The 24,522-nt window shown below is 34.8% G+C and overlaps 1 protein-coding gene across 13 annotated transcripts in view; it reads right to left on the bottom strand.

Moving 5' to 3' along the window:
- METTL15 (methyltransferase 15, mitochondrial 12S rRNA N4-cytidine) overlaps positions 1–24,522 on the bottom strand; it is a 400,694-nt gene that overhangs the window by 223,892 nt on the left and 152,280 nt on the right. For 12 of the 13 annotated variants that reach the window (XR_012518125.1, XR_012518126.1, XR_012518124.1 and 9 more), the window contains exons 5-6: positions 21,710–21,901; positions 17,406–17,584 (exon numbers count right to left, since the gene is read on the bottom strand). Coding sequence is in view for 7 of the 13 variants with exons in the window: in XM_074401271.1 (XP_074257372.1) it covers positions 17,406–17,584; positions 21,710–21,901 (371 nt within the window). In the remaining 6 variants the exon portion in view is untranslated. The remainder of the gene's footprint in view (positions 1–17,405; positions 17,585–21,709; positions 21,902–24,522) is intronic. The other variant, XM_010331804.3, reaches the window with a different exon arrangement.

Below are 24,522 nucleotides of genomic sequence, written 5' to 3'. Positions count from 1 at the left end.
TGAGTCGAAATTGCACTACTGCACTGCAGCCTGGGCAACAGAGCAAGACTCCATCTCTTATAAATAAACAAACAAACAAACAGACAGGTATCTCTAGACATCTAAAATACGTTGTCTAATTTAGTTATCTAAGAATCATTTGATGTAGCTATTATTACCCATATTTTACAGATAAAGAAATAGATTCAAAGAAGATAAATTTACAAGGCTAGTAAATTACAGAGTCAGCGCAAATCTATGTGACTCAGTAATTCTTGCTTTTTCTAGGGCAGTCTATTGATCCCTTTAACACATGATCTAAAAGATGTAAAGTATTCAACTAAATTACATATGACTGCTCTATCCTTGAAGAGCTCACACAGTTTATAAGGTAGACAAAATATAATGAAGCAAATGCTAATCAGGCATATGAAAGCATAATGAAAAAGTAAGCAAATTCAGGAGGATGGCAAGAAGGAAATGTTCAGAGCAGGATCTAAAGTAATAATGTATGAACTGAATCTTGAAAGTGAGTATGAATTTCTTTTTTGTAGTTTCGGGGTAAAGGAGGACTGTGGAGTTAAAGAAGAGGTGAGAAAGGACATATCCTGTGGAGGAAGATCATACATAAAAGGATAGAAGTGAGAAGGTAGAAAATTAGTTTTGGAACCTGAATGATGAGCAATTTGATGTTGACATAGGTTGCTGTGTAGGGAAAAGCATGGTGGAGAAATTTGGGTAAAAAGACAGGCAGAAGCCAGATCACAAAGGGTTTTACTTTCCAAGTTAAGGAGTTTATTCTACAGATTTTATTCTACAGATTATAGGAATCTGATGAAAGATATTAAGGAGACATATGATATTAGAAGATTTGTATTTTACAAATATAACTCTGAAAGAATACTTTATAGATGTAACTCTGGTATAGCTGAAAGGAATTTAGGCTGGCGGGAGTTGGGAGAGACAGAAAGGACAGAATCTATTTGGAAGACTAGGATAATTTTGGCAAAAGAAAGTAAAGACTTAAAGCAAAGGAAAGACAGTAGAAATGCAGAGAAAAAAAGAATTTAAGACATATTTAGAAGGAAGTATGGAAAAGTATTAGTGAAGAACCAAGATTGAAATCTCCAAAAAACACCAACATTTAAAGAACAACAAGAAGAAATAAGTACAATCGGAGAAGTGGGAAGGAAAGAAACAGGAGAGTATCACAGAAATAAAGGGAAGGGTGGTTAAAAAATGAGATAAAGGAAGTGGTAAACTATTTGGCATCATATTAAAATTATTTGTCTAGATGATCATATTAAAATTATTTGTCTAGATTATCCCAGTAGAGTTCAGACTCCTTATGAACATAAGAGAAAAATATATATGTGTGTATGTATATATGGTGATGGTTAAATCTTCTGTGTAAACTGGGTTAAGGAATCCCAAGATAGGTGATAAAACATTATTTCTGGGTGTGTCTGTGAAAGTGTATCCAGAAGAGATTAGCATTTGAATCAACAGACTGAGTAAAGATCTGCCCTCAGACTTGACCCATTGTAGATGGGTATCATCCAATCCCTTGAAAGCCTGGATGAAAAAAAGGCAGAGGAGGGCAAACTTGTTCTGTCTTCTGTAGTTGGGATAGTTGGGACATCCATTTTCTCTGACCCTGGGACATACATCTTCTCCTGCCCTGGGACATCAAAGTTCCTGGTTCATGGGCCCTCAAACTCCAGAACTTAAAACAGTGCCTGCTGCTCCCAACCCTCTTCTCAGGCTTTCAGCCTCAACTGAATCACACCACTGGCTTTTCTGGTTCCTAACTTGGAATTTGCATATTGTGGTACTTCTTGGCCTCCGTATTTGCATGAGCCAATTCTTGCAATAAATCCACCCTCATATATCTATTTTTATACCATTGGTTCTGTTTCTCTGGAAAACCCTGAGGAATACATATAGCATATACTTTTTTTTGAAGAAACATACACCACATATATGTGTGTGTATGTGTATATATATATTTTAATTTTGCTAAAAGGAAAGTAGAAAAAGGTAAATCATCTGAAGAAAAAAATTATAAAAATGTTAAAATAAAAAATAATGGAAATAGAACAATGAGAAACTTACACAAAACATAAAATAGTTAAAATGAATGAAGCAATGTCTAAGAGATGAGAAGAAAATATTAGTGATGGCATAAGATACAAGAAGGCAACAATGCCATTGTTTACAATAATAGTTTTTGTTGTTCTTTTTTTTTTCTTTGCCTTAAAAACTCTCCTGAATTTGTCACTTGGTTACTTATTCTTCTAGTCCTTGCCTAAAAGCCACTTCTTCAGGGAGGTCTTCCTAGGACCCTTGACTAGGCTAGGTATTCCTATTGTACTCTCTCATTTACCCTGTACTTTTTGATCATGACATTTATACAACTGATAATTAAATATTTATTTGAATGATGATTTGAATATTTATTGCCTGTTTCTCTCACTGAGAAAGAGAAAGATTAAATAACTTTCCAAAGTCACAAGACCATTAAGTAGCAAAACAAAGATTTAAATGCAGGTCTTTCTGATTAGTATAAAGCCTGCCATGCCACATTGCCAAGAGGAAGATAAAAGATAAACTGCTGTTCTAGTTTAAATCAAAGATCATGTCCAACTTGGGAAATAATGGATGGAATCTCTCTTTATCTGTCTCTCTCTCACCGTCACACACACACACAAGCAACAGCAGCACTTAAGCGAGGTCTTAAAGATGAAAATATTTGTAACTGGTGGAGATGTATAGAGATTTTTTTTTTCCAGGTGGAAGATATGTCACAATCAAAGATAGAAGAAATATAATGTAAGACATGTTTAGGGGAAAAGGAAAGAACAGTCAGGCCAGAATGTAGGAGAATAGTAAGACAAAATATGAAAAAAGAATAGCTCAGACTAAAAAATGGGCCTTCAAAAATCAAGCTCAGGAGTCTGGGATCAAATGCATCTGTAACTGGAGTCATTGGAAGTTTTCAGCAATTAAATGATGTGATTAGTAAAGCTGAAATATCTTAGGGAATTGGTTGGATATTAAGGAATGGTGTAAAGCTCACTCAAATTAAGATTCTGAACAATTATTAAAAGGAGGTATAGGAATCACAGAAATCCAACTGCAGAAAATATTACTAGGCCTTCAGGGAATTGAGAAGCAATCAGACAAGCATTCTTTCATGCCTTTGTTTTGTTATATATTCATGGGTGTGTGTGTGTGTGTGTGTGTGTGTGTGCGCGCATGTGTGTGTGTGCACACATCTCTGAACATTTCCTCCATTTTGTAGACATTCATTCTTTCCTCAAACTAATTTCTTCATACTGCTCTTGGTTCCCAGTTTTCCTAACTCTGACTTTCACCTTGCTTTGGATTGACAATTAGGCAAATCTGTCCCCAAATCTATATTTCCAATACCATCTAATTGTACTTTCTGAGTTTTCTGGCTCACATTTTAAGAGAAGTATCTAATTTACATGACTCTCCAATTAGTTGCTTCTTAAGTAAACTGGTATAAACATAGGCGCCTAGGTTTCTTTATCAGGTATCAGGAGTTGATGAGGGTCTATGAAATTCAATGGGAAGAAGATATGGGTTGGGTAGAAACTCCAAAATATGTGTAATGCAGATGGATGTGAGTGGAAAAAGCGAACGTGGGTAGGCCTCTAAGAAGTCTATTGTAATAGTCTAAATAACAGATAAACAATGGTAGTGGTGGATATGGACAAGAGATGACTTAATTAAGAGCCACAATCAGGACAGGAGTTGATCAAATAAAAAATTGTGTGTGGGGGGGCACAGAAAAAAAAATGATTCAGGAATATCTCTGAGGTTTCCATCCCAGAGACTAGGATCATGCTGTTGTAGCATCATAAAACACAGGAGATTGAATGGTCTAAAAATACACTTTCTCCTTACAAGAAAGGAAATAAATGAGAATCTGAGAAAAAGTTATTTGCCTTGAATAATAGTCAATTATTGGCAAAAGAGGAATCAGACTCAGGGAAACTGGACTTGGCCAGAGGATGGTGATAAAAATCTGGACCATGAGTTGTGGGGTGTGCTCCAAGACCCCCAAAGCAATTGAAACTCAATGGGAATAATTAAAAATGCAAAGTGAAAGGTACCTATGTTAGTAAAGCAAAGATAAAAGGTAATAGCAGTAGACAGTAAATAGTAAGAGACCAAGTAGAAGTTCGTCATGACTAGAGTGAGTCACAGTTGGGCAGGTATAGAACAAGTGAAAAACAAACAAGGACCAAGAACCAAGAACAGTTTAAAGAGGAGGTTTATCAGTCAACAGTGGTGGGGTGAGTCAAGAGTGAGATTTGTGATGAGTCAAAAACGAGATATGTATATCAGCCAGGTAGTTGGCAGCAACCAAATGGAAGCCAGATATTACTGTAAGGACAACAAAGTCAAGAAGAGAAGATGATTTTGATGGAGAATATACTGAAGATTTCAACACTGTACATTTTGAGACTGAAGTATTGACATGAAATTTTGACAGATATACAGAGCAGACCACTACAAATGAGGGAGTACAGCTTGGAAATATAAGTCTGAGCCACAGCCATCTATCTATGTATCTATCGATCTACCTATGATCAAACTATCAATTGACTGATTGATCAAATGGCTATCCATCTTGCCATTCATGTATACATGTCTATCTATCTATCTATCTATCTATCTATCTATCTATCTATCTATCTGTCAATCAGTCATCTATCTTATCTATCTTTCTATCTGATGAACCTGCTAAGGGAGACACTTTAGTGATGAAGAGGTTTCGATGCAAACGTTATTATGCTTTGGTGATATTACAGAATAACTGTCATTTAAAAAGCCCTTTCAATAAAAGATTACTAAAAAAGACATAAATTATAGGGTCCATGTGGTTAATATAAGATAGCTGAATTATTTTAAAGGAGAATAAGAAACTTATAACCAGTTATAGCTAATTTCGAGAACTCTCCCTTCTTTGAAGCACTACTTAAAAAATTACAGCTCTGGGAGGTGTCTATTCTATAAGAGGTACTGTCTTAAGTAGTGCTTAATCTTTGGTTACCATGCTATTATCATGTAAATCCATCATCCCTATGATTTTAAGGAGCCATTTTAAATGGAGCAGGTAAAAAACCTGCCAAACAAGGAAACTACAGAACAAGTTAGATTCTTTAACACAGAGTGCATGAATTCCAGGCAGGGGTTGGGGGACATGAAGGGAGGAAAAGAGGGAGGTAAACAGGAGCAGTAGACAAAATAAGCAGAAACTGAAATCCATAGTAAAAGCATATATAAGATGTCTTCTATGAGGCTGCAAAATAAGTCTAGTTGCTAAATAGAGCAGTACCCAGAACAATCTTCATGCTGCCCCACAGTCTCTCAGAGACCAGGCAGGAGCTGAGATAGCTATCTTTCTTATTAACATGTGTAGCTTTAATAATAACCTTCTCATTATTCTTCCCTTCTCATTATCATGTGTAGCTTATAATCATCCTTTATTACTTAAGTTTGCCTAAATACAACTTTGACTTCTACAACCTAAAGAAGCCTAACATGATACTTTTTGCTTGGCTAAATATGTAGCTGAATATGTAGAAAGGAAGGGAAGAAAAGCAGAAATAAGCATTAAACCCAAAGGGGGTGTTTATATGAAAACCATCTGAAGATGTGCTGACTATATTTGCATATGCATATACACAAACACACACATAAAATCAGCAGATGAAATAAGCAGAAAGTACTAGACTTAAGAGAACATAAATATGAAATAATAATGTATTTATTATGTTTTAAATGAAGTGAGATTTGAAATAATCAATAGAGACTATAACTAAAGAATAAAATGAATACTTTTAAAAATAGAAATTTTAGGCCGGGTGCGGTGGCTCACGCCTGTAATCCCAGCACTTTGTGAGGTCGAGGTGGGCAGATCATGAAGTCAAGAGATCGAGACTACCAAAAATACAAAAATTAGCTGGGTGTAGTGGCGTGGGCCTGTAGTCCCAGCTACTTGGGAGGCTGAGGCAGGAGAACTGCTTGAACCCCGGAGGCGGAGGTTGCAGTGAGCCAAGATCGCGCCACTGCACTCCAGCCTGGCACCTGGCGATGAAGCAAGACCGTGTCTCAAAAAAAAAAAAATATAGAAATTTTAGGAGTGACTGGTGAATTAAAGAATTTAACAAATGGGTTAAACAGCTGATTAGATATATCTTAAGTGTGAACAAGTAAAGTATCTTACCTAGATTATAACACAGAGTTAGAAGGATGTAGGAAATACAAGAAACGTGTTGCACAGGAGTAGGGACAATGGGAGGGGAAAAATATGGTTAGAAATAAAGTCTGACATTTTCAGGAATATAGAAATGGTAAATAAGCTCATTCTGTTTCAGGCAAGACCAATAAAAACAAAATCACAACCAAACACATCACAGTTAAATACGAATGACAGGGAAATTTTAAAGGTAACCAGAGAAACAGAATGAATAACTATAAAATAATGACAAGCAGACTTTTCATTAGTCATAATAGATGTCAAAAGATAATGAAATAATATCTTCAAAGTACCAAATGAAAATAATCACAAACCTATCAATTCTACCCAACTAAGCATCATTCAAAAGTGAGAACAAAATAAAGATACAGTTAGACAAATGTAGCAACATACTCTCATAATTTGTCTAACTCTGTCTTTATCTCCATGGGAAATATCTTAAAATATGTACTTGGATAGGATGAAAATCAATCCCAGAAATTAAAGGGATTCATGAAAACATTATAAAAGCTAAGAAATCAGTAAACATATACCTATAGCCAAATAAATACTATGAAGTCTGCTAACTAGGAAATACCATTTTTTTTTTGTTAATTCTTAGAAGGTAAAGTATTTGTCTTCATCTTTATGTGCCTTTATCAGTGCCTAGCACAAAGGAGACTCAGAATAAATACCTGATGGTTAAATGGAGACATAATGTGTATATAAAATAGGTATTTCTAGGTCAAATTTACTACTTTGCTAATGAGAAAACTGAAATTACAGAAGACTAACTGTATTTTATGACATACTGAGCCCAATTTACTGTTTAAGAGAACAGGAAAGATATTACAAGTGCAAAGACAATTTTTACATTTTCTCTTACTTTTGTAGGTGAAGTCTACCCAATAGTAAGTGCCTATATGCTGAAGAAACTTGTTGATTAAAAGGTCTTCTTTACTACTTGTCCCTAGTTGAGCCCATTGTGTAAACATCAAAACTATAAAAAAATGGCCATTCATTTATTCATTAGAGAAATATTGATCGAGCATCTATTTTAAGACAAATAGTATACCAAGTTTTGATGATGCAGTAATGAAGAAAACACATCTAATACTTTCTCTCATATAGTCTGTAGTCCAATTGATAAGGAAGTCATTAAATAGATAATTATGTATTAGGAGAGGTAGGAAGTCAGCAAATATTTCTTGTTGCTTACTGTGTGCTACGTGCTATTACACACAAAAAATGTAAAGAGAGGTGATCTATTCTACAATTTATAATACAATAGAAGTGATTCTAAGCAATATACAGTCATGAAGATTACAGTGATAAAATCAATTAAAATGTTTGGGAAATGATGAAACTGCTAATATTTTTGATAAAAGTGAAGAGTTACAAGAAAGATAAAAATATATTAAAAGTTAACATAAATTCCCATTTTAAAAATTCTAAGAAACACATTTTCTAGATATTCTGTAATTTTTCAAATTCAACCACAAAGCAAAAGATGCAATGTATAATAATTTGGAAGTATTATTCTTAATTTTTAGTAACAAAGTTTAAACATCAAAACTACTCTTTCTTCCATTATTCCCTCCTAGCCTTAAAAATGTAATCTTTCATTTCTGTCAATCCATTAAAATTAGGAATTCTCTTTGACATTCTTTTATGATAACTTAAACATTTTAAACTCTAAAAGGGAAAGCATATGCTTGTCTTCAAAGAACATTCTGAAACACACACAAAATATAATAGCTTGATGTGTGACACTACTACTTTAAGGAGTAGAGCTGCATATTGTTGATTCTCTCAATATTTTCAGGTGAAGTAAAGAGAACATGTTATTGTACCTACCACCTAGACAAGCTCTGAATCCATGTAAATATAAAAACAAGATAGTAGTACAATTAACATGTAAGAGTGCCTGACCTAAATTCTCAAATAAATATCTACCATCAAATTCTTAAGGTTTTTGAATAACTAGTTAAAGGAACAAATAATCTCCTTCTTTATTAGACAATAAAAAGGAGGAAAAGATGGCCTGGCTAGTTATATGTATATCTTCACAGAATTAATATCAATGTAAAAACTGCTAATGTGTCAAACATACAATGCCAGCAGGTTACTTTAATTTTCACTTGCAGAAGTACACAAAGTATAAAATAATAAGAAAAGGAGTAATGAGGTAACAGGATGAATTTTTCTTTCTCTTTTTCTCTAGAAGCAGTTTGAAATTCAGCCAGAATCAGGCAGATCTTCGGTACAGGGTTGTACTAAATTGCTGTCCCAAAAATCTGATCCAGCTCAAGGTCATTTAGGAAAAGGGATTCCAAGATAATGAGGAATTCCAGGAATTTGGAATTCTATTTGGTCCTAGAATCAGACTTTGAATTGCCTGCCTTCTACTCATCTCAGCCCCCTGAAATCCCACCTACTTCTTCATTTATTTGTTCATTCATCTTTTCCTGTCAGCAATTAATGAGTTTCTTTTAGTTGCCAGAAACTCTTCCATAAATAGGCATCTTTTGCCCCTAAAAGGCCTAACTCAAAGATCTCCTTGTCTATAACTTCTACTCAACCCCTCTCCTCATTAAGTTTAACTTCTCACTTCATCAAAATAAATTTCTCCTTTTTCTGGGTTCTCATACATTTTTGTTCATGACTCCATTATGTATAGTATTTATCAAATGACATAAAGTGCTGAGAGTATGTGATATCTTGAAGACTGAGATGTCAGCATTCTCCAGCAACACTGTTATACCTTAATCATAAGAAAGGGATCTAGATCTGTGTTATAATTAAGAACACAGAGTGTAAAATGAGATTACTAGCTTCTAATCCCAGCTCTAGTTGATAAGAAAGTAACCTAACCTTTTAATATTTCACTTACCTCATCTGTAACATGGGGATAAAACCAGTACCACCCTTATGGGTTGCTGTGAGGATTAAGTGAGTTAATACATGAAAACGATTTCACATAGTACCTAGCATTTGTTCAGTACGTATTAACTAGCATTATTATTTATCATTATTATTATCATTAAATTAGGGTTAGGCCACAGTCAGTTGGGATTGGAACATTCCCTGTTCCCCATTTGGTGCTACAAACTGAGAATAGCTAGATTCTTTCAGGAAAAAATATTTAGGTTTTCTTTCTTTTTTCCACATTCCATTTCCTTGTGAGTTGGAGTTCATATACCAAATGTCTTTTGAAAGGCTTACTTATTAAAATAAGAAATAAAACATAAGTTTACTTACGAAATGTCATTTGATAATTTAGTTAGCATGTCAATATATACACAGTTTGTAATAGACTGAATTCAAGAAATTTGAAACAGAGTAAGTTTAATTATTATAGCAGTGGCAATGACAACTATGACATATTGGCAAGCCATCCAAATTCAACTGTAGGTTTGACCATGCCATTTTCCATCAGAGTGACAACTGAACACTCTAATACTTTTACTTTCATTTCTTGATCATGGTGATGCTAGTATAAAAAGTACATTTTGAGAAAAATGAAGGAAGCAACATGTAGGTTATTAAACAATAAACAAATTATCTTGATCAGGAATAAGTTTATGTTTCAACTAAAATGATGGTAATGACTATTTCTTAATAAATTTTATTATTATTATTTTTTGAGACAGTTTTACTCTGTCACCCCGGCTGGAGTGCAGTGGCGTGATCTCAGCTCACTGTAATCTCTAACTCCTGGGTTCAAGTGATTCTCATTCCTCAGCCTCCTGAGTAGCTAGGATTGCAAGCATGTGTCACCACACCTGGCAAATTTTTGTATTTTTAGTAGAGTTGGGGTTTCACCATGTTACCCAGGCTGTTCTTGAACTCCTGGACTCAAGTGATCTGCTTTCTTTGGCCTCCCAAAGTGCTCGGAGTATAGAGTGAGCCACCATGCTGAGCATAAATTTTATTTTTATCATTATATTTTATTTTGAAGGTTCTCTGAATTAACAAAATGATGCTGAAAAAAAAAAAGATGATGGTTTCAGATACAAGTTGAGGCATGAGCCGTCAATGCTACTGTGGAAGGATATACATTACCTGTCCCAGTGCAGAAAAAGATGATGATTCTTCTCATTCCTAAAAGTCACCTAACTCCTAAGGGAAGAACATCTTGGAATGAAGTGATCAAACTATCACAAATCTCACTGTTTGGATATGAACAGGAAAATATAATTGGAAATGGAAGTCCATACTTAAGAGTTTCAACTACTACATTCCTTTACTCTCTGAATCACTTTAGTTATGAATACAGAGGAGAGAAAAAAATGCTTACAAGTATATTTGCACTTTAAATTTCACAGAGAACATTCCTATATACCATCTCATTTATTGGTTATAGCAAGATTAGTTATTCCTATTCTCCAGATGAGAAAATGAGGGTTAGAGAAGGTAAGTGAACTTACTGAAGTTCACAGAACAAATAAGAGGCACAACCAGACACAAAACTTGAGAATTTTTAATTCCACATCCTGGAGAGTCTCACCTATTCCTCAAGCTGCTTTAATTTATATGGAAGACTTTGATGCTCAGGTTGTCTCCTTCTTCAACGTGAAGGAAAAGTAGAGTTTATCCTCAGTAACACCTAAGAACTTATATATTTTTTCCCTTGAATTTTCAATTTTACTTTGGCTAAGAATGTATGTATCTTTTTATTGATTTATTTGTTCAACAAGCATTCATTAAGCTCTGGCCATGTACACACTTCATGAGTCAAAGTAAAGGTTACACATAAGTTTCAGGAAAGGAATACATCTATGCCTTTAACCAACAGGAATCACAAATACCTAAGAAGTTTCCCTCCCTCCTTTCTGTCATTCACATAATTATATTAGAAGCCTTCTGTCACTTTTTGATTGTTTAGAGATCAATTATCTATTTTATCAATTATTTTATTTTTATTTAATCTAAATCCCTATGATCTGAAAAGTGATGGGCATACTTCTTTGATTTTTAACATGAGCTCTGACACTACAAGTGAATTTCAACATTGGTTTAAGCAAAACATAATTAGCACAGTTTTGTTTACTAAAGAAAATAATGATTATTATAATTATTATTTGTCTCCATTTTAAGATGAGGTCTGGAATTATTCGAGTTCACACAAACAGCAAGTTGTAGAATGAGGACTTGAACAAAGATGTTTTCATTAAACTAGTTAGCATTTAAGTGGTAATTTCCTTGATGCAACCAGAGAATGAAAAAAGCACTACAGTATGAAAAAGCTCAGATATAAAATATGGGCAGCCAGCCTCATGAGGAAAATACCCAGATTTCTTTATTCAAAGGAATGTCTAGCATCCGTCTTATTTTTAAGACTATGCAAATCAAATATACATCAATTCTGCCAAATCCAGACCACAGCCATTTTTTCAAAATTAAGTGCATAAATTTTCTTTCTCCTGAAGAGCTTGAGAGTTTTCATATGTGTCATTCATCAATATGAAAGGTTTTTAATTAATAAAAATATTCTATCAAAGCATTATTCTTCTTCACAGCATTCCTAAAGAACAAGATAGGAATCTATATCATTTCAACTTACAAAGATGAATAAAGTACTAGAGGGCAATGTAGTTTCTGAACTTACCTGCATATGTTAGCGTTAATGTGGGGGATATATTAGTTGTTTTCATGCTGCTGATAAAGACATACCCAAGCCTGGGAAATTTTCAAAAGGAAGAGGTTTAACTGGACTTACAATTCTACATAGCTGTGGAGGCTTCACAATCATTGGAGAAGGCAAGGAAGAGCAAGTCACGTCTTATGTGAATGGCAGCGGGCAAGGAGAGCTTGTATAGGTCTCAGATCTCATGAGACCCATTCATTATCATGAGAACAACATGGGAAAGACCTGTCCCCATGATTCAGTCATCTCCCCGTGGGTCCCTACCACAACACATGGGAATTATGGGAGCTCCAAGAAGAAATTTGGGTGAAGATACAGAGCCAAACCATATAAGAGGACATTTGCTTCTTATGACCTACAAGACTGAACATCAATTTTTAAAATTAATTTTGAAGTTATTTTACTGAATCCAAACATTCTAAAAGCAGAACTTTTCTGTCTAAATGTGCATTTTGTTAACTATATAAATTTACATTGAAAAAGTATTGCCAGGAGCAGTTGCTTATACCTGTAACCCCAGCTACCCAGGAGGCTGAGTCAGGAGGACAGCTTGAGGCTCACAGATCACTGCAGCCTTGAACTATGACTGCAGCACTGCACTCCAGCCTAGGCCACAGAAGGAGACCCTGTCACTTAAAAACAAGTTTTTTGATTAAAAAAAATCTAAGAAATGTATTTACTAAATACCTTTCAAGGGTCAAACATAAGGCTAAACGCTGGGACACAGTAATTAGTACAAAAGTGAAGATAGTGCTTATAATCTTGGTGCTTATATTCTAGAACAATGCTGTCCAATAAAGATACAATGTGATTCATGTTATTTAAAATTTTTCTATAGCCATTATTTAAAAAGCAAAATATTAATTTAATACCATATTTGACCCAATATATCTAAAATATTACCACTTAAACATGTAATGAGGATAAAATTATTTTTGTAATATTATTTTTTTTTCAAATTAAGTCTTCAAATCTGGTGCGTATTTCAGATTCATGGCACCTCTTAATTCGAAGTAGCTACATTTCAAGTGCTTTATAGCCACATGTGGCTGTTGACAATGGTGCTGCACAATATAAATCTAAGGGAATATTTAAATAGTAGGCAGGCAATAAGATATAGCATAAGAAGTGCCAGACAAGAGAATGCAGTACGATGGCAGCACATAGGAGAGCATCTCAACTAATGTGAGTAGGGTTGGAAAAAACTTTGTGAGGAAGTGACATTTCAACTAAGCTCTAAAGGATGAGCTGAAATTAGCCAGAGAAAAGGAAAGGGGTAGGGCAGGGAGATGAGAGAATAGGAAGGTCAATATTCCAGGCAGAAGGACATCCAAGGCCTGCAGGTGAATGACTATGGTGTACTGGAAAGACTACAAGAACTTCAATATGGCTGGAACAAAGACTATTATGTGGAAAGGGGAAGATGAAAAGACAGGTAGGAGCCAATTCATGAAGGAAGTTGCAAACCATTTAAAGGAGTTTGGCCTTTACTCCATTTAAAGGAGTTTGTCCTTTATTCTAAGAAATCTTTCCTTTTTAAAGCCTCTAGAACTGTATTATATTTATGGAACTGGCAACTTCAGACTGAAATGTGTTTGTCTTCACTGGAATACAATGGGGAGTAAGAGACATGAAGATGAAGAGGCTAAAGCTGGATGACCATTTATTAGAGGTGATGAAGAATCTAGTTTGGGATTAGATGAGTCCCTTAGGCCATTTTCAACTCTTAGATTTTAGAACTCTTAACTCTTTAGCTAGAACATTAGAATAAACATTATGCTTAATAAAATGTGGATGTTATTTATAAATTGTTTTTGGAGGGAACACTGTATATAACACTGCAAATGTGTTAAATATTTATATTAAGATTCATGGCTGGTAGTTCTGAATAGTATATGTATGAACATTTGTGGTAATAAGAACAGTGAAATCCTACAGGTTGTTTTTGGAATTCTCTTGTAAGTTACTTATAAATTACTGCTTTGATAATTTGCAAAGTAATTCACAATGCTTGTAAGTGCTCTGTTCTAACTTGGAGCCTTGATCTGTCTTTTAGAACTCCCATGATGTGGAAGAGTACTGGAACTGTAGTTATCAATACTAGCAAAAGGCACTAAACTTTATATTTTACAATTTACAGCTTAATCATCTGACTTACAGGATCCCAGTGAGTGTGTGATTCCAAGTGCATTGTTTTTCCTTGTCCTACTGAATTATTAGCTTTTGGAAATCAAAGAAAGCAATTTATATTTCCATTAATATGGATTTTAATATGTGTCAAGAACTGTGCTGCATATTTCCTAGAGTGCTTGATAGTTTTGAACATATTTAGTATGAATTTATCAGAATCAGAAAACACATTTAAATATAGTCACTGCATTTTATATCTTGCCAAAATACATGTTTGTTAAACAAACATATTGCTTAGGAATTGTACTGGGTTTATAGAGTCCCCCACAATTCATGTCTACCCGGAACCTATAAATGTGATCTGACCTGGAAATAAGGTCTTTGGAGATATAATCAAGTTATGATGAGGATACACTAGATTAAGTGTGGGCCCTAAATCCAACATGACTGGTATCCTTATAAAAAGAGGGAAATCTGGGCACAAAGACAGATGCCCAGGGAGAACACCAAGTGACTATGGAGGCAGAAACAGTGATACATCTACAAGCCAAGGAACACCAAGGATTGCTGGCAACTGCCAGATGCTAGGAATAGTAAGGAAGGATTTTCCCCAAGATCCCGCTAACATCTTAATTTCAGACTTCAAGTCTCCAAAACTGTAAAAGAATAGATTTCTGCTGTTTTAAGACACCAAGTTTGTAGTACTTAGTAACAGCAGCCCTAGGAAACCTGTGCCTTACCAATTGCATCTCATATTTCCTTTATATAGCAGCTCTTGATTTATTGGACTTGACAGATTTAACCCTTTTCTCTGTTAAACAAACTGTGTGAGGGTAGGATTCTATTCTTTGGATTCTCTGGTATTTCTATACAGTTCTAGTCCCATCAAAAGAGCTGTGCACTTCCAGCCTAGAATGTTCACTGTTGGAAACTTTGGAAACCCCTGTTAAAGGTGAATCACTTAAAAAATTCAATCTGATTAGGTATGAGTGAGGCAATTATAAAAGACTAAAATGAGATCATGAAAATCTAGAAAAAATTCTCATTCAGATTGCTATGCCAAGCCTTTAAAGTCTTACTTATTTTACTAAAACTCTAACCAGAACTTGTAGGACTTATGTCATGGGTGTGGTTTATTAAGACTGACTTTGTGAAGTTGCAATTAAAACCCAAGCACGCACACACACACATATTTGTCTAGGTTCTATAATTCTCTGCTTTTATCAAATTTTCTATTGACCATATTATCATAACTCTTGATTATAATAAATAAGAAAGAGAATTTTCACTGTAAGAAGTTATTACATGATGTTTTTATTTAGTTCCCGGACTGTATAATCTATTATTCTATAAACTATATACATAGAGATTATATCTGATTCGCTCCAACTTTACCTTTAGTGTTTACGATAGTACCAAGTATAGAGCAGCTTCTCTCAAACTATTTTTTAAACAAATGAGCACAAAATGAAAACACATTTTTGATTTTCACTTTTTCAAAAAATCATATTAATAAGTTTTATTATTATAGACTGATATTTAAGACATAAAAATAGCCTCATTCCAGATAACTCGATGTTTTAATGGTATTTACTAAAATGAAGTTTTATTTACCATATATGAATATTCTCACTTTTACTGTATCATTTCTTATAGCTCAATGTGCTTTCATATCATAATCTTTCTGAAAGTACTTAAATTGATCCTATTGTACACCTTCACATAATTTCTACTTAATGCCACAGTGTTATTTCTCCAAGTTTACAAAGTAGGATGCACAGACAGAAAAAATTCATGAGCTTCCAAATTCTAGACCACTATTAACCCTGTCATTAATTAGGCTGTAACCCTGAGCAAACTATTGATCCTCCTTGAGCCTCAGTTTCCTTAGTAATCAGATGAGGTTTTCTGACTGGACAATTTCTAGGATGCTCTCTAGCCCCAGGCCCTCATTTTCAGCACCAATTTTAGATTTGTTTATGAATAAAAAATATAACTTCTCACTGCTTTTGTTTCCAATATGGGAGAGAGAAAATAACACACATAAAGAATTACAGAAAGGATACTGTGGAGATGTGTTACTGAGTACGGAGTAGGAAGAAGAAAAGGAACACCAGACAGAGGGTGACTTTAATGTCAACATGCTTGGAAAAGCTCTTTTTTGAGGAGAAAAAAATGAAATTTTTTTGTTCATATAACCACAAGAATTCTCCTCCTAAACTTGCCCAAAGAAATCTCAATGGTAAATTTGAAGGCCCCTGAGGTATGCGGCTTAAAAAATTAAAGGCTAGTCAACTCTTTATATTTTATTATAATAACTAAGTAGGATATAATCTTATTTAATTATGTAATAAAATAATTGCTATGATCTCTAAATCCTACTGATCTAAATGAATTTATAATTAAGTTTTACTCCCTAAACTATGAATAATATTAAGAGGCAGCTAATAGTTTCTTTTTATCAGTTACACAAATATTCCTTTTTAAAAAACTTCTTTACTTAAGTAATTTAATAGGAAGCATTAAAAAATGCCTAACACATTTGGTAAATAAAAATGATATAGGGCTTCAGATGGTCCAACAAGATGAAGAATTTACCATTGGAATTCTGTTAAACTGCAAGAGTTATAGTTTTACCTTGGAAAACTTTCATCATGGAACACAGCTGTGAAACAACTTTGGTTTCAAACAGAAAGGCCATAATAAAGCACCTCCTAGCTAGAGTTAGGTTCAAGAGGTTTATGGTGGTGAATAGCAGAATAGCAGAAAAGATAAAATGTTTCAATAAGCCCCTCGGGCTGATTTAGTTAGCATTCACAAAGTGGAATAACCTATACATCACATACCCTTTGTTAGCTGGTTGTTTAGAATAGAAATATGAGTCACCGGATTTTATTTTAGCATTTGGGCAATGCAATTCTCCTTTTGCCCAAAATATTAAAATGCAGAAATGTGAAACTAAGAGAAATAATGTCAGATCTTATACAGGGTGCTTATCAACCATTGTGATGGATCAAGAAATCCTTTGGCGTATCATTCCATGTTTCACCTTGGTAGGCACAAATCATACATTATCTTATGTTAAAAAAAATCTTCCATTACACAAATTATCAAACTACAGTACATTTTTAAAAACTTTTTATGTGAGGGAGAGGTTTTGAAGGGGAGAAGCTTGCAAAGGCAAAAGAAAACTGACACTAGAAAAGGATAGGTAAGATTCTAACAAGCGTGATTTCAAGTACAAATGAATCCCTCTGGGAGTTTGGGGGATTAACGCACACATACATGTGCATGCATGCACACACACAAGCACACACACCATGAAAATATACTTTTTTTCTCTTAGACACTGTTGACAATTAATGAGGCTACCTGCAACGATGCTGGCAAGCTGCTGGGTTCTGGTAATGGGGTAGATGCTGCGTGCCTGAACAATTGCTGAAGCGATTTTCTTGGCATGCTTCTCCTCCCCATACGCTCTTAGGATAGATGCAAGTGCCTGTTGATCTAAAGCATTCACAACATCAGCAGCAGTGGGCATGTCAGGGTACCTACGCACAAGAAGAGCCAATTAGTTCACTGACGTCAGTTTTCATTGACAAGAGGTGAAACTTCAGAGTACTGAGATATAAAGTCAGACATATACACATAGACGAGGTTTTAAAGTCAGAGACTGAAACCTTAAACACAAGAAATAGACTTTCCATTTCAAATACTCATCATTATGGCAATGGTGATGGTTTGTAATATTCATCAAGGTCAAGGCAGCAGGAAGTTAAAATATACTAACCTTTAACTTTCATTCAAAAAGAAATGTTTACTGTTCCTGTATATTTTTCTCAAACTAAAATAACGAAAAATGTTTAGATTTAAGTTGTTCAAAATTTAAATTGCTGCTTGAATGTTTTTTTCAGTATAGAAGATACGAGGTATGCCGATGATATTTAAACGAGTCTAAATCTGAAGAACTTGACTAAATCTGAGGCTGTAAAACAATTGATTACTTGTGTAGACACAAATTGAACTTAGAAAATCTATACAAAAAGATACTGCCAGTCAGTTTCCTTCATAAAATTCAAAACAATCTTAATGGCAATAATGCATATTATTCAAATGTTTAACAATATTTGCTCATTCCTTCATAACAAAGATCACCATATGGTAAAACCTGGTAATCAAGAAGCAGTATTGATCAAGTCTAGATAATAATTTTAGGGGGAGGAGGAATAAAAAATACAAACCTGTGGTCAAATAAAATAAATTATAGTCAGAAATGGCAGTCAGACCATTCGTGTTTACTTTAGAGAAATAGGCCAAATAATTCTAAGTGATAAGCCAACTGTGACCTTACATATCAGAAAAATAGCTTTGCTAATGGTACAGTTACTTCTCTTATAGTTAATATGTTGGATTGATTGTTGGTAACACATTGTGAGTATTTACAAGTAATAAGAATATGGTAGCTTGAAGACCTGAGGGTTCAACCAGAGTGGGGTTGCCAAGAGACACCTGAAATTCTCCTTAAAAATACTAAAATATACATTGTTAACATGCCTAGTGCCTCCAGGAGAAAATCTTTTTGCTGTCCTTGGCTTGTCCCCAGATTTGTCATCTCTTTCATCTCTCTTGATGTCTCTTTGTCTCTCTTTTTTGTCCAAACCTTGCTTTTCAGATCTTACAATAATTGTTTTTATGTAGGTCTGCCACTAAACCCACAGAACAATGAATATCTTTTAAAGTAGCCCTGTTTCTATATCAGCAGACTTTGCTTCTTCAGTTTTCAGGATGAAAATCTGGTCTTTGGAGTTCAATTGATCTGAATTAGAATCCTGGCCTGGCTACTCACATTGAGTACAATCTTTTACCTATTAGAGCCCCAATTTTTAACCTATGAAATGAAAGTAAGAATTCTTAACTCACAGAATGGTTTGGACAATTATTGGTATACATATTGTAAAACAGAAATATAATGCCTGGAACGTAAGAGATGCTCAATGCATGCCATTGCCCTTTAGATCTTCCTCATTCATAAATTTGCAAGGCATAATTTGCGGTTTAAACAGCAAAATCTCTGCTAAACCTGACCTATTTGTGAATTCAACTGCTCAAACCACTGAGCATTTGAATTCACTCTGTTAAAGATGTGAAATTTAGAAATTTATACATAGGATACAGTCCAGCTTTACCAAGAGAATTTTATGATGAGTATGGATGTACTTAGCAGTTTTTAATGATACTTTTCTATCTTTAAATAAGAAAATTTAAAAGCATTTTGTTCAACACACATAATTGTACTCTGAATGAATAATTGGACAATACACATAATTTTCTCTTACTCTTATATTAGCAGTGATTGATGGCATAGTTTCCATAGTGCTACACTGGAAAGTTACAACACTGTAAGGTTTGGCAGGCTGCTACGCAGCTTGAGAATAGGCATTCATATGGTCAAGGAGTCAAGATCCAAGAGCTGCCCTCCAACTAACAGGTTAATAGATTTGATCTTGTCAGTCCTCCAGAGTTCACTGACTTACAGTGACTAAACGAAGAAAATATAAACACAAGTGATAATTTATTACCTTCTAGTGAAAACTATAACTATTAACAGAACTAGACTCTCAAATTCCTGAAGCTGTGGACTTCTTTCCATGGCTTCCACATGAGAAGGCTTACTGTAATATGACAGCTGCTGTTGAAATTGGGATCAGCACAGAATAAATTATGTTTTAAGACTCTACTGTCAAATGGTGACTGGTTAAGGAAGTCACTTGCATTTGTCTTCATCACAGGGATACTCTCACCCTTCAGGAACTAACAGGCCATATTTTTCGACCAGGATTAGCCAAAACAAACATATACCACTTGGATAAGCATTGCACATATTTGCATCTATGACTTTTCTTTTTCAATGAATTCATGTGAATCAACTCCCCCTTTTCAAACGTCACATACTTTCGTCAGATATGTTGAAATTTTTGATTAAGTTACAGTCTATACCATCTACCTGAAAGCCATTAAACATTTTAAGATAGATTTACACAACTCATCGATTAGGTATTGATTTAAGAGTTTAATTCTTAGTGTCAATGTTATTTTCAAGTTCTTGGGAAAACCTCAGGGACCCTGATTCACAAACTATAATTTGCTGATAAGTCTTTAAATTAACAATATGGGATTTACTACTAGTAACTAGAAGTTTTGTTCACTGTATTTCAGAAACTGACTTGATGTTTTATTACCTCTGCAGAACCACCTCCATCTCCACACATGAGAATATATTTGAACTTTATTATTAGTTACTTGTTTTTAAATGCTTTTTATTATTTTCTTTTATAATTATATCCTTCATTCTGTGAATGCCAACATGTGCAAAAGAAGGTAAAACACTTGGGAATGACACGGTCCCAACAAATATAGGTCATGTGCCAAGTTAACAGGTCATATCACAACATAGGAAAAAACGCTATATGTGAATAATTACCACAAAACAAAGCAGTTTGTGATGGGGCATGATATGAGAGAGAAAAGCACAGTTAAGTTTTACAAGTACAGGCTGTCCATTCCCTAGGTCAGTATTGAGAATAGACACAGATCCTAATCTAAGCTTTTAACATTAATTTGGACAATTAATACAAAGAAATTGTTCGCTGGGCATGTCACGTCTGTTAATCCCAGCACTTTGGGAGGCCAAGGCAAGCAAATCACATGAGGTCAGAAGTTTGAGACCAGCCTGGGCAACATGACAAAACCCCATCTCTACTGAAAATACAAAAATAATTAGCCAAGCATGGTGGTGAATGTCTGTAATCCCAGCTACTCAGGAAGCTGAAGCATGCGAATTATTTAAACCCAGGAGGAGGAGGCTGCAGTGAGCCAGGATGATGCCACTGCACTCCAGCCTGGGGGAGGGAGGGAGGGAGCGAGGGAGGGAAGGGAGAGAGCGAGGGAGGGAAGGGAGGGAGGGAGGTAGGGACGGAGGGAGGGAGGGAGTGAGGGAGTGAGGGAGTGAGGAAGGAAGGAATTATTTCTATACTTTCCTAGAATATGATTGTCTTTGTGTTATTTAATATATTTGAATAATGGAAAATAAATTATAGTATTCCCAGGAAGAGGAGGTTAAAAGATATCCTATGTATACGACTATGTTTGATATAGTACCATAAATTGCAGTTTCTCTGGAGAAGGTTCAAACAAAATGATTGTACAAGACAGGACAAAACACTTGCTGACCTCTAAGATCTTGCCTTTTTTTTTTTTTTTTTTTTGGTATTCTAAAAGAGGATGCATTAAATATATATAGTTCTTTTAGCTTCTCAAAGAGACATAGTTGGGCAGGCATAAAAATGGAACCATTGTTTCAGTATCATGATATTTATTGATACCGGTTAACACTCTAAAACCTATATTGTGTAAGTAAAAAAGAAAATCAGAGTGAAAGTTATCCTCGTTATCCTCTTCACTATTTTATGTAAAGGTAGTAATTGTTTTTCTTTAAACATCCCAAATCCAGAGAAATACTGATGTGTATAATGAGTATCGAACAAACTGATTTATTATGTATTGGTAGTGTTAGGTCTAGGCATGTGATGGAAATTTTGTAGTCTTAAAAAAATTAAATTCAGAGCATTTGTGACAAATTGATTTCTTGTTAGAAGAAGTGCTTTATCAATACTCACCTGTCACCATCCATCCTCATGTCCAAGGGGCCGTCTTTCCGAAGGGAAAAACCTCTTTCAGAAGTATCAAGTTGCATGGAGGAACATCCAAGATCCATAAGAACTCCATCAAAAGTCCCTGGCTGCACTTCAGCTTTCATTAACAAGGTTTCTGCCTGGCTGAACCGGCCCAGCATAGCTCGGATTTGTTTACTGTGGGTAAACCCAGGAGATAGTGAAAACACTTCTGTTATATTAAAGTCTTTCTAAAGTCTATGATCAATGGAAGACAGCACATTCTATTATTGTATGATTTAACCAATATATATTTACCGAGTGTTTGGTGTTGTATAAAGACATGGATATGCAAAATATACATCTTGAGTTTCAAACACCTGAGCTGGTTTAATGTAATTTTATTGCTGCTGATAAACACTATTTATTGTATATCTTTGTGAAGGGATACAATATACTCATAAGTTAGAAAAATTCTTTTGTCAAACCAGGTCTTTCAAATCTTCTTTAAAAATTCTTAAATCTATGGGTAGAGAAAGAAGCATATGTCATTCTATCAAAAGAATAATGAGTATGTCAATTTAAATACAATAACTAATAAAATAGAAATCATAAAAAAGATGTCATATATGTTCAGTCCAGTCATTTTAGCTTTCTCCATGTTTTTTCTATAATTTAGAATAGGGTATGTAGCTATAAACTCAAGGAATGAAACCATGACTAAAATAAATGCCTTCTTGCAGAAGCAATGTATTATCTCTCAGCAGGGATTCTGAAGTGAATGGAGCATTCAGAACCAGCAGACAGGCAGGAGTTGGGATCACCTTGTAGCTATACTAATGCTTCTTCCTACACAAAGTAAGATGCTGCCTTCAGGGTTCTTCAGAAGCCTTAAGGCAACTAGCATGCATTTTGGAAAGTGAATGAGAAGAGAAAATTGGGCAATACTCTCAAGACATCATTCCCTCTGTTTAAAGGTGGGTAGAGTGAGTTTGGATTTCAGCAGTGTTAGAGAATTTACATTTACAATGTTTACTTATACATTACATTGTTTTAAGATGAACTTCACAGTTCATTAGTAACTTTTTAATAAAATTCCAATGGAGAAAGTAATTGAATATCTGCTATGGGTCAAGCATTGATATTGGGAGTATACATAAAAATTAATAAAGCATGACTTTCTGTGCTTTGAGCTGAGAGGAAAAGATATATAAACAGTTTACAAAATAATCTGATGGGTGCCACTAACGGAATGATGAACAAATTGCCCTGTTTTTATTTGGAGAATAAAAATACTAATACTAGCATTGGAAACACAGAAATAACAGAATCTTACTACTGAAAGGCAACTCACAAGTCATTTATTACTATTACATAACTAATATTTGTATTTTTCCCCAATCCAACATCACTGCTGGGTGAGTGGACAGAAACATGGAGACTATATAGATATAGTCACTGTTTTAACTACCTCCTGTATACACCGTTGGTGAGAGGGGGATTCCAATTCTAAGGTTGTTGAGATGGCCAAACAGGATTTCATCTGGCCCAACACTGGCCAGATGAAACAAAAGGTTTTTTAAATTTATTTTTTATTTTATTTAACTTTTAAGTTCAGGGGCACACATGCAGGTTTGTTATGTAGGTAAACTTGTGTCATGGGTGTTTGTTGTACATATTATTTCATCAACCAGTTATTAACTCTAGTATCCATTAGCTATTTTTCCTGATCCTCTCCTTCCCCCTACCCTCCCCACTCTGGTAGGCCCCAGTGTGTGTTGTTCCCCTCTATGTGTCCATGTGTGCTCATCATTTAGTTCTCACTTAAAAGCACGAGCATATGGTATTTGGTTTTCTGTTCCTGCATTAGTTTGCTAAGAATAATGGCCTGCAGCTCCATTCATATTCCTGCAAAGGACATGTTCTCATTCTTTTTTATAGCTGTGTAGTATTGCATGGCGTATATATAGCACATTTCTTTATCCAGTCTACCACTGATGGGCCTTTAGGTTGACTCCATGTTTTTGCTATTATGAATGAACATATGTGTGCATGTGTCTTTATAATACAACAACTTATACTTCTTTGGGTATATACCCAGTGATGGGATTGTCGAGTTGAATGGTATTTCTGTCTTTGGGTCTTTGAGGAATCATTACACTGTCTTCCACAATGGCTGAACTAATTTACACTTCTACCAACAGTGTATAAGCATTCCTTTTTCTCTGCAACCTCATCAGCATCTGTTATTCTTTGCCTTTTTAATAGTAGCCATTTTGAATGGTGTGAGGTAGTACCTCATTTTGGTTTTGATTTGTATTTCTCTAATGATTAGTGATACTGAGCTTTTCTTTCATATGTTTAATGGCTGCATGCAAGTCTTCTGAGTCTAAAGTTTATTAATCACCTATATTCCCCTCCCAGCCAAAGGGAAGAAGACATTACTTGCCAGGCAGGGTCACATGGGGGTTACACTCAGCAAGAGAGTAGACAACCAGGGGCTGTGAGAAGTAGATTTTAAGAGATTGGGGTACTCCTGGGTTCCTAGAAGGATGTGATTGGCTTGTTTGGATAATTCCTTGAGCTGGCAGAAACTGAAACTGCTAAGGAGGGATAAGCAGAAATTAGGCTTGATCCCTTTGATAAAAAGGGATTGTTTGGCTAGGTAACCTCATCTGCAAGAATATAGTGGGGAGAGGAATTTGTGGCTAGGCTATTTGAGAAAAAAAATAATTTATATATATATATATATGTATTATGTTAAAAATATAAATCATAGCTCCTTCCACACCACCACAATGGTGCACATGCATGTGATC

The sequence above is a fragment of the Saimiri boliviensis genome, chromosome 6 (assembly GCF_048565385.1).
Source record: "Saimiri boliviensis isolate mSaiBol1 chromosome 6, mSaiBol1.pri, whole genome shotgun sequence".
In the NCBI taxonomy this organism is placed as follows: domain Eukaryota; kingdom Metazoa; phylum Chordata; class Mammalia; order Primates; family Cebidae; genus Saimiri; species Saimiri boliviensis.
The sequence above is the reverse complement of the archived record's forward strand: the minus strand, read 5'-3'. Positions and strand labels throughout refer to the sequence as shown.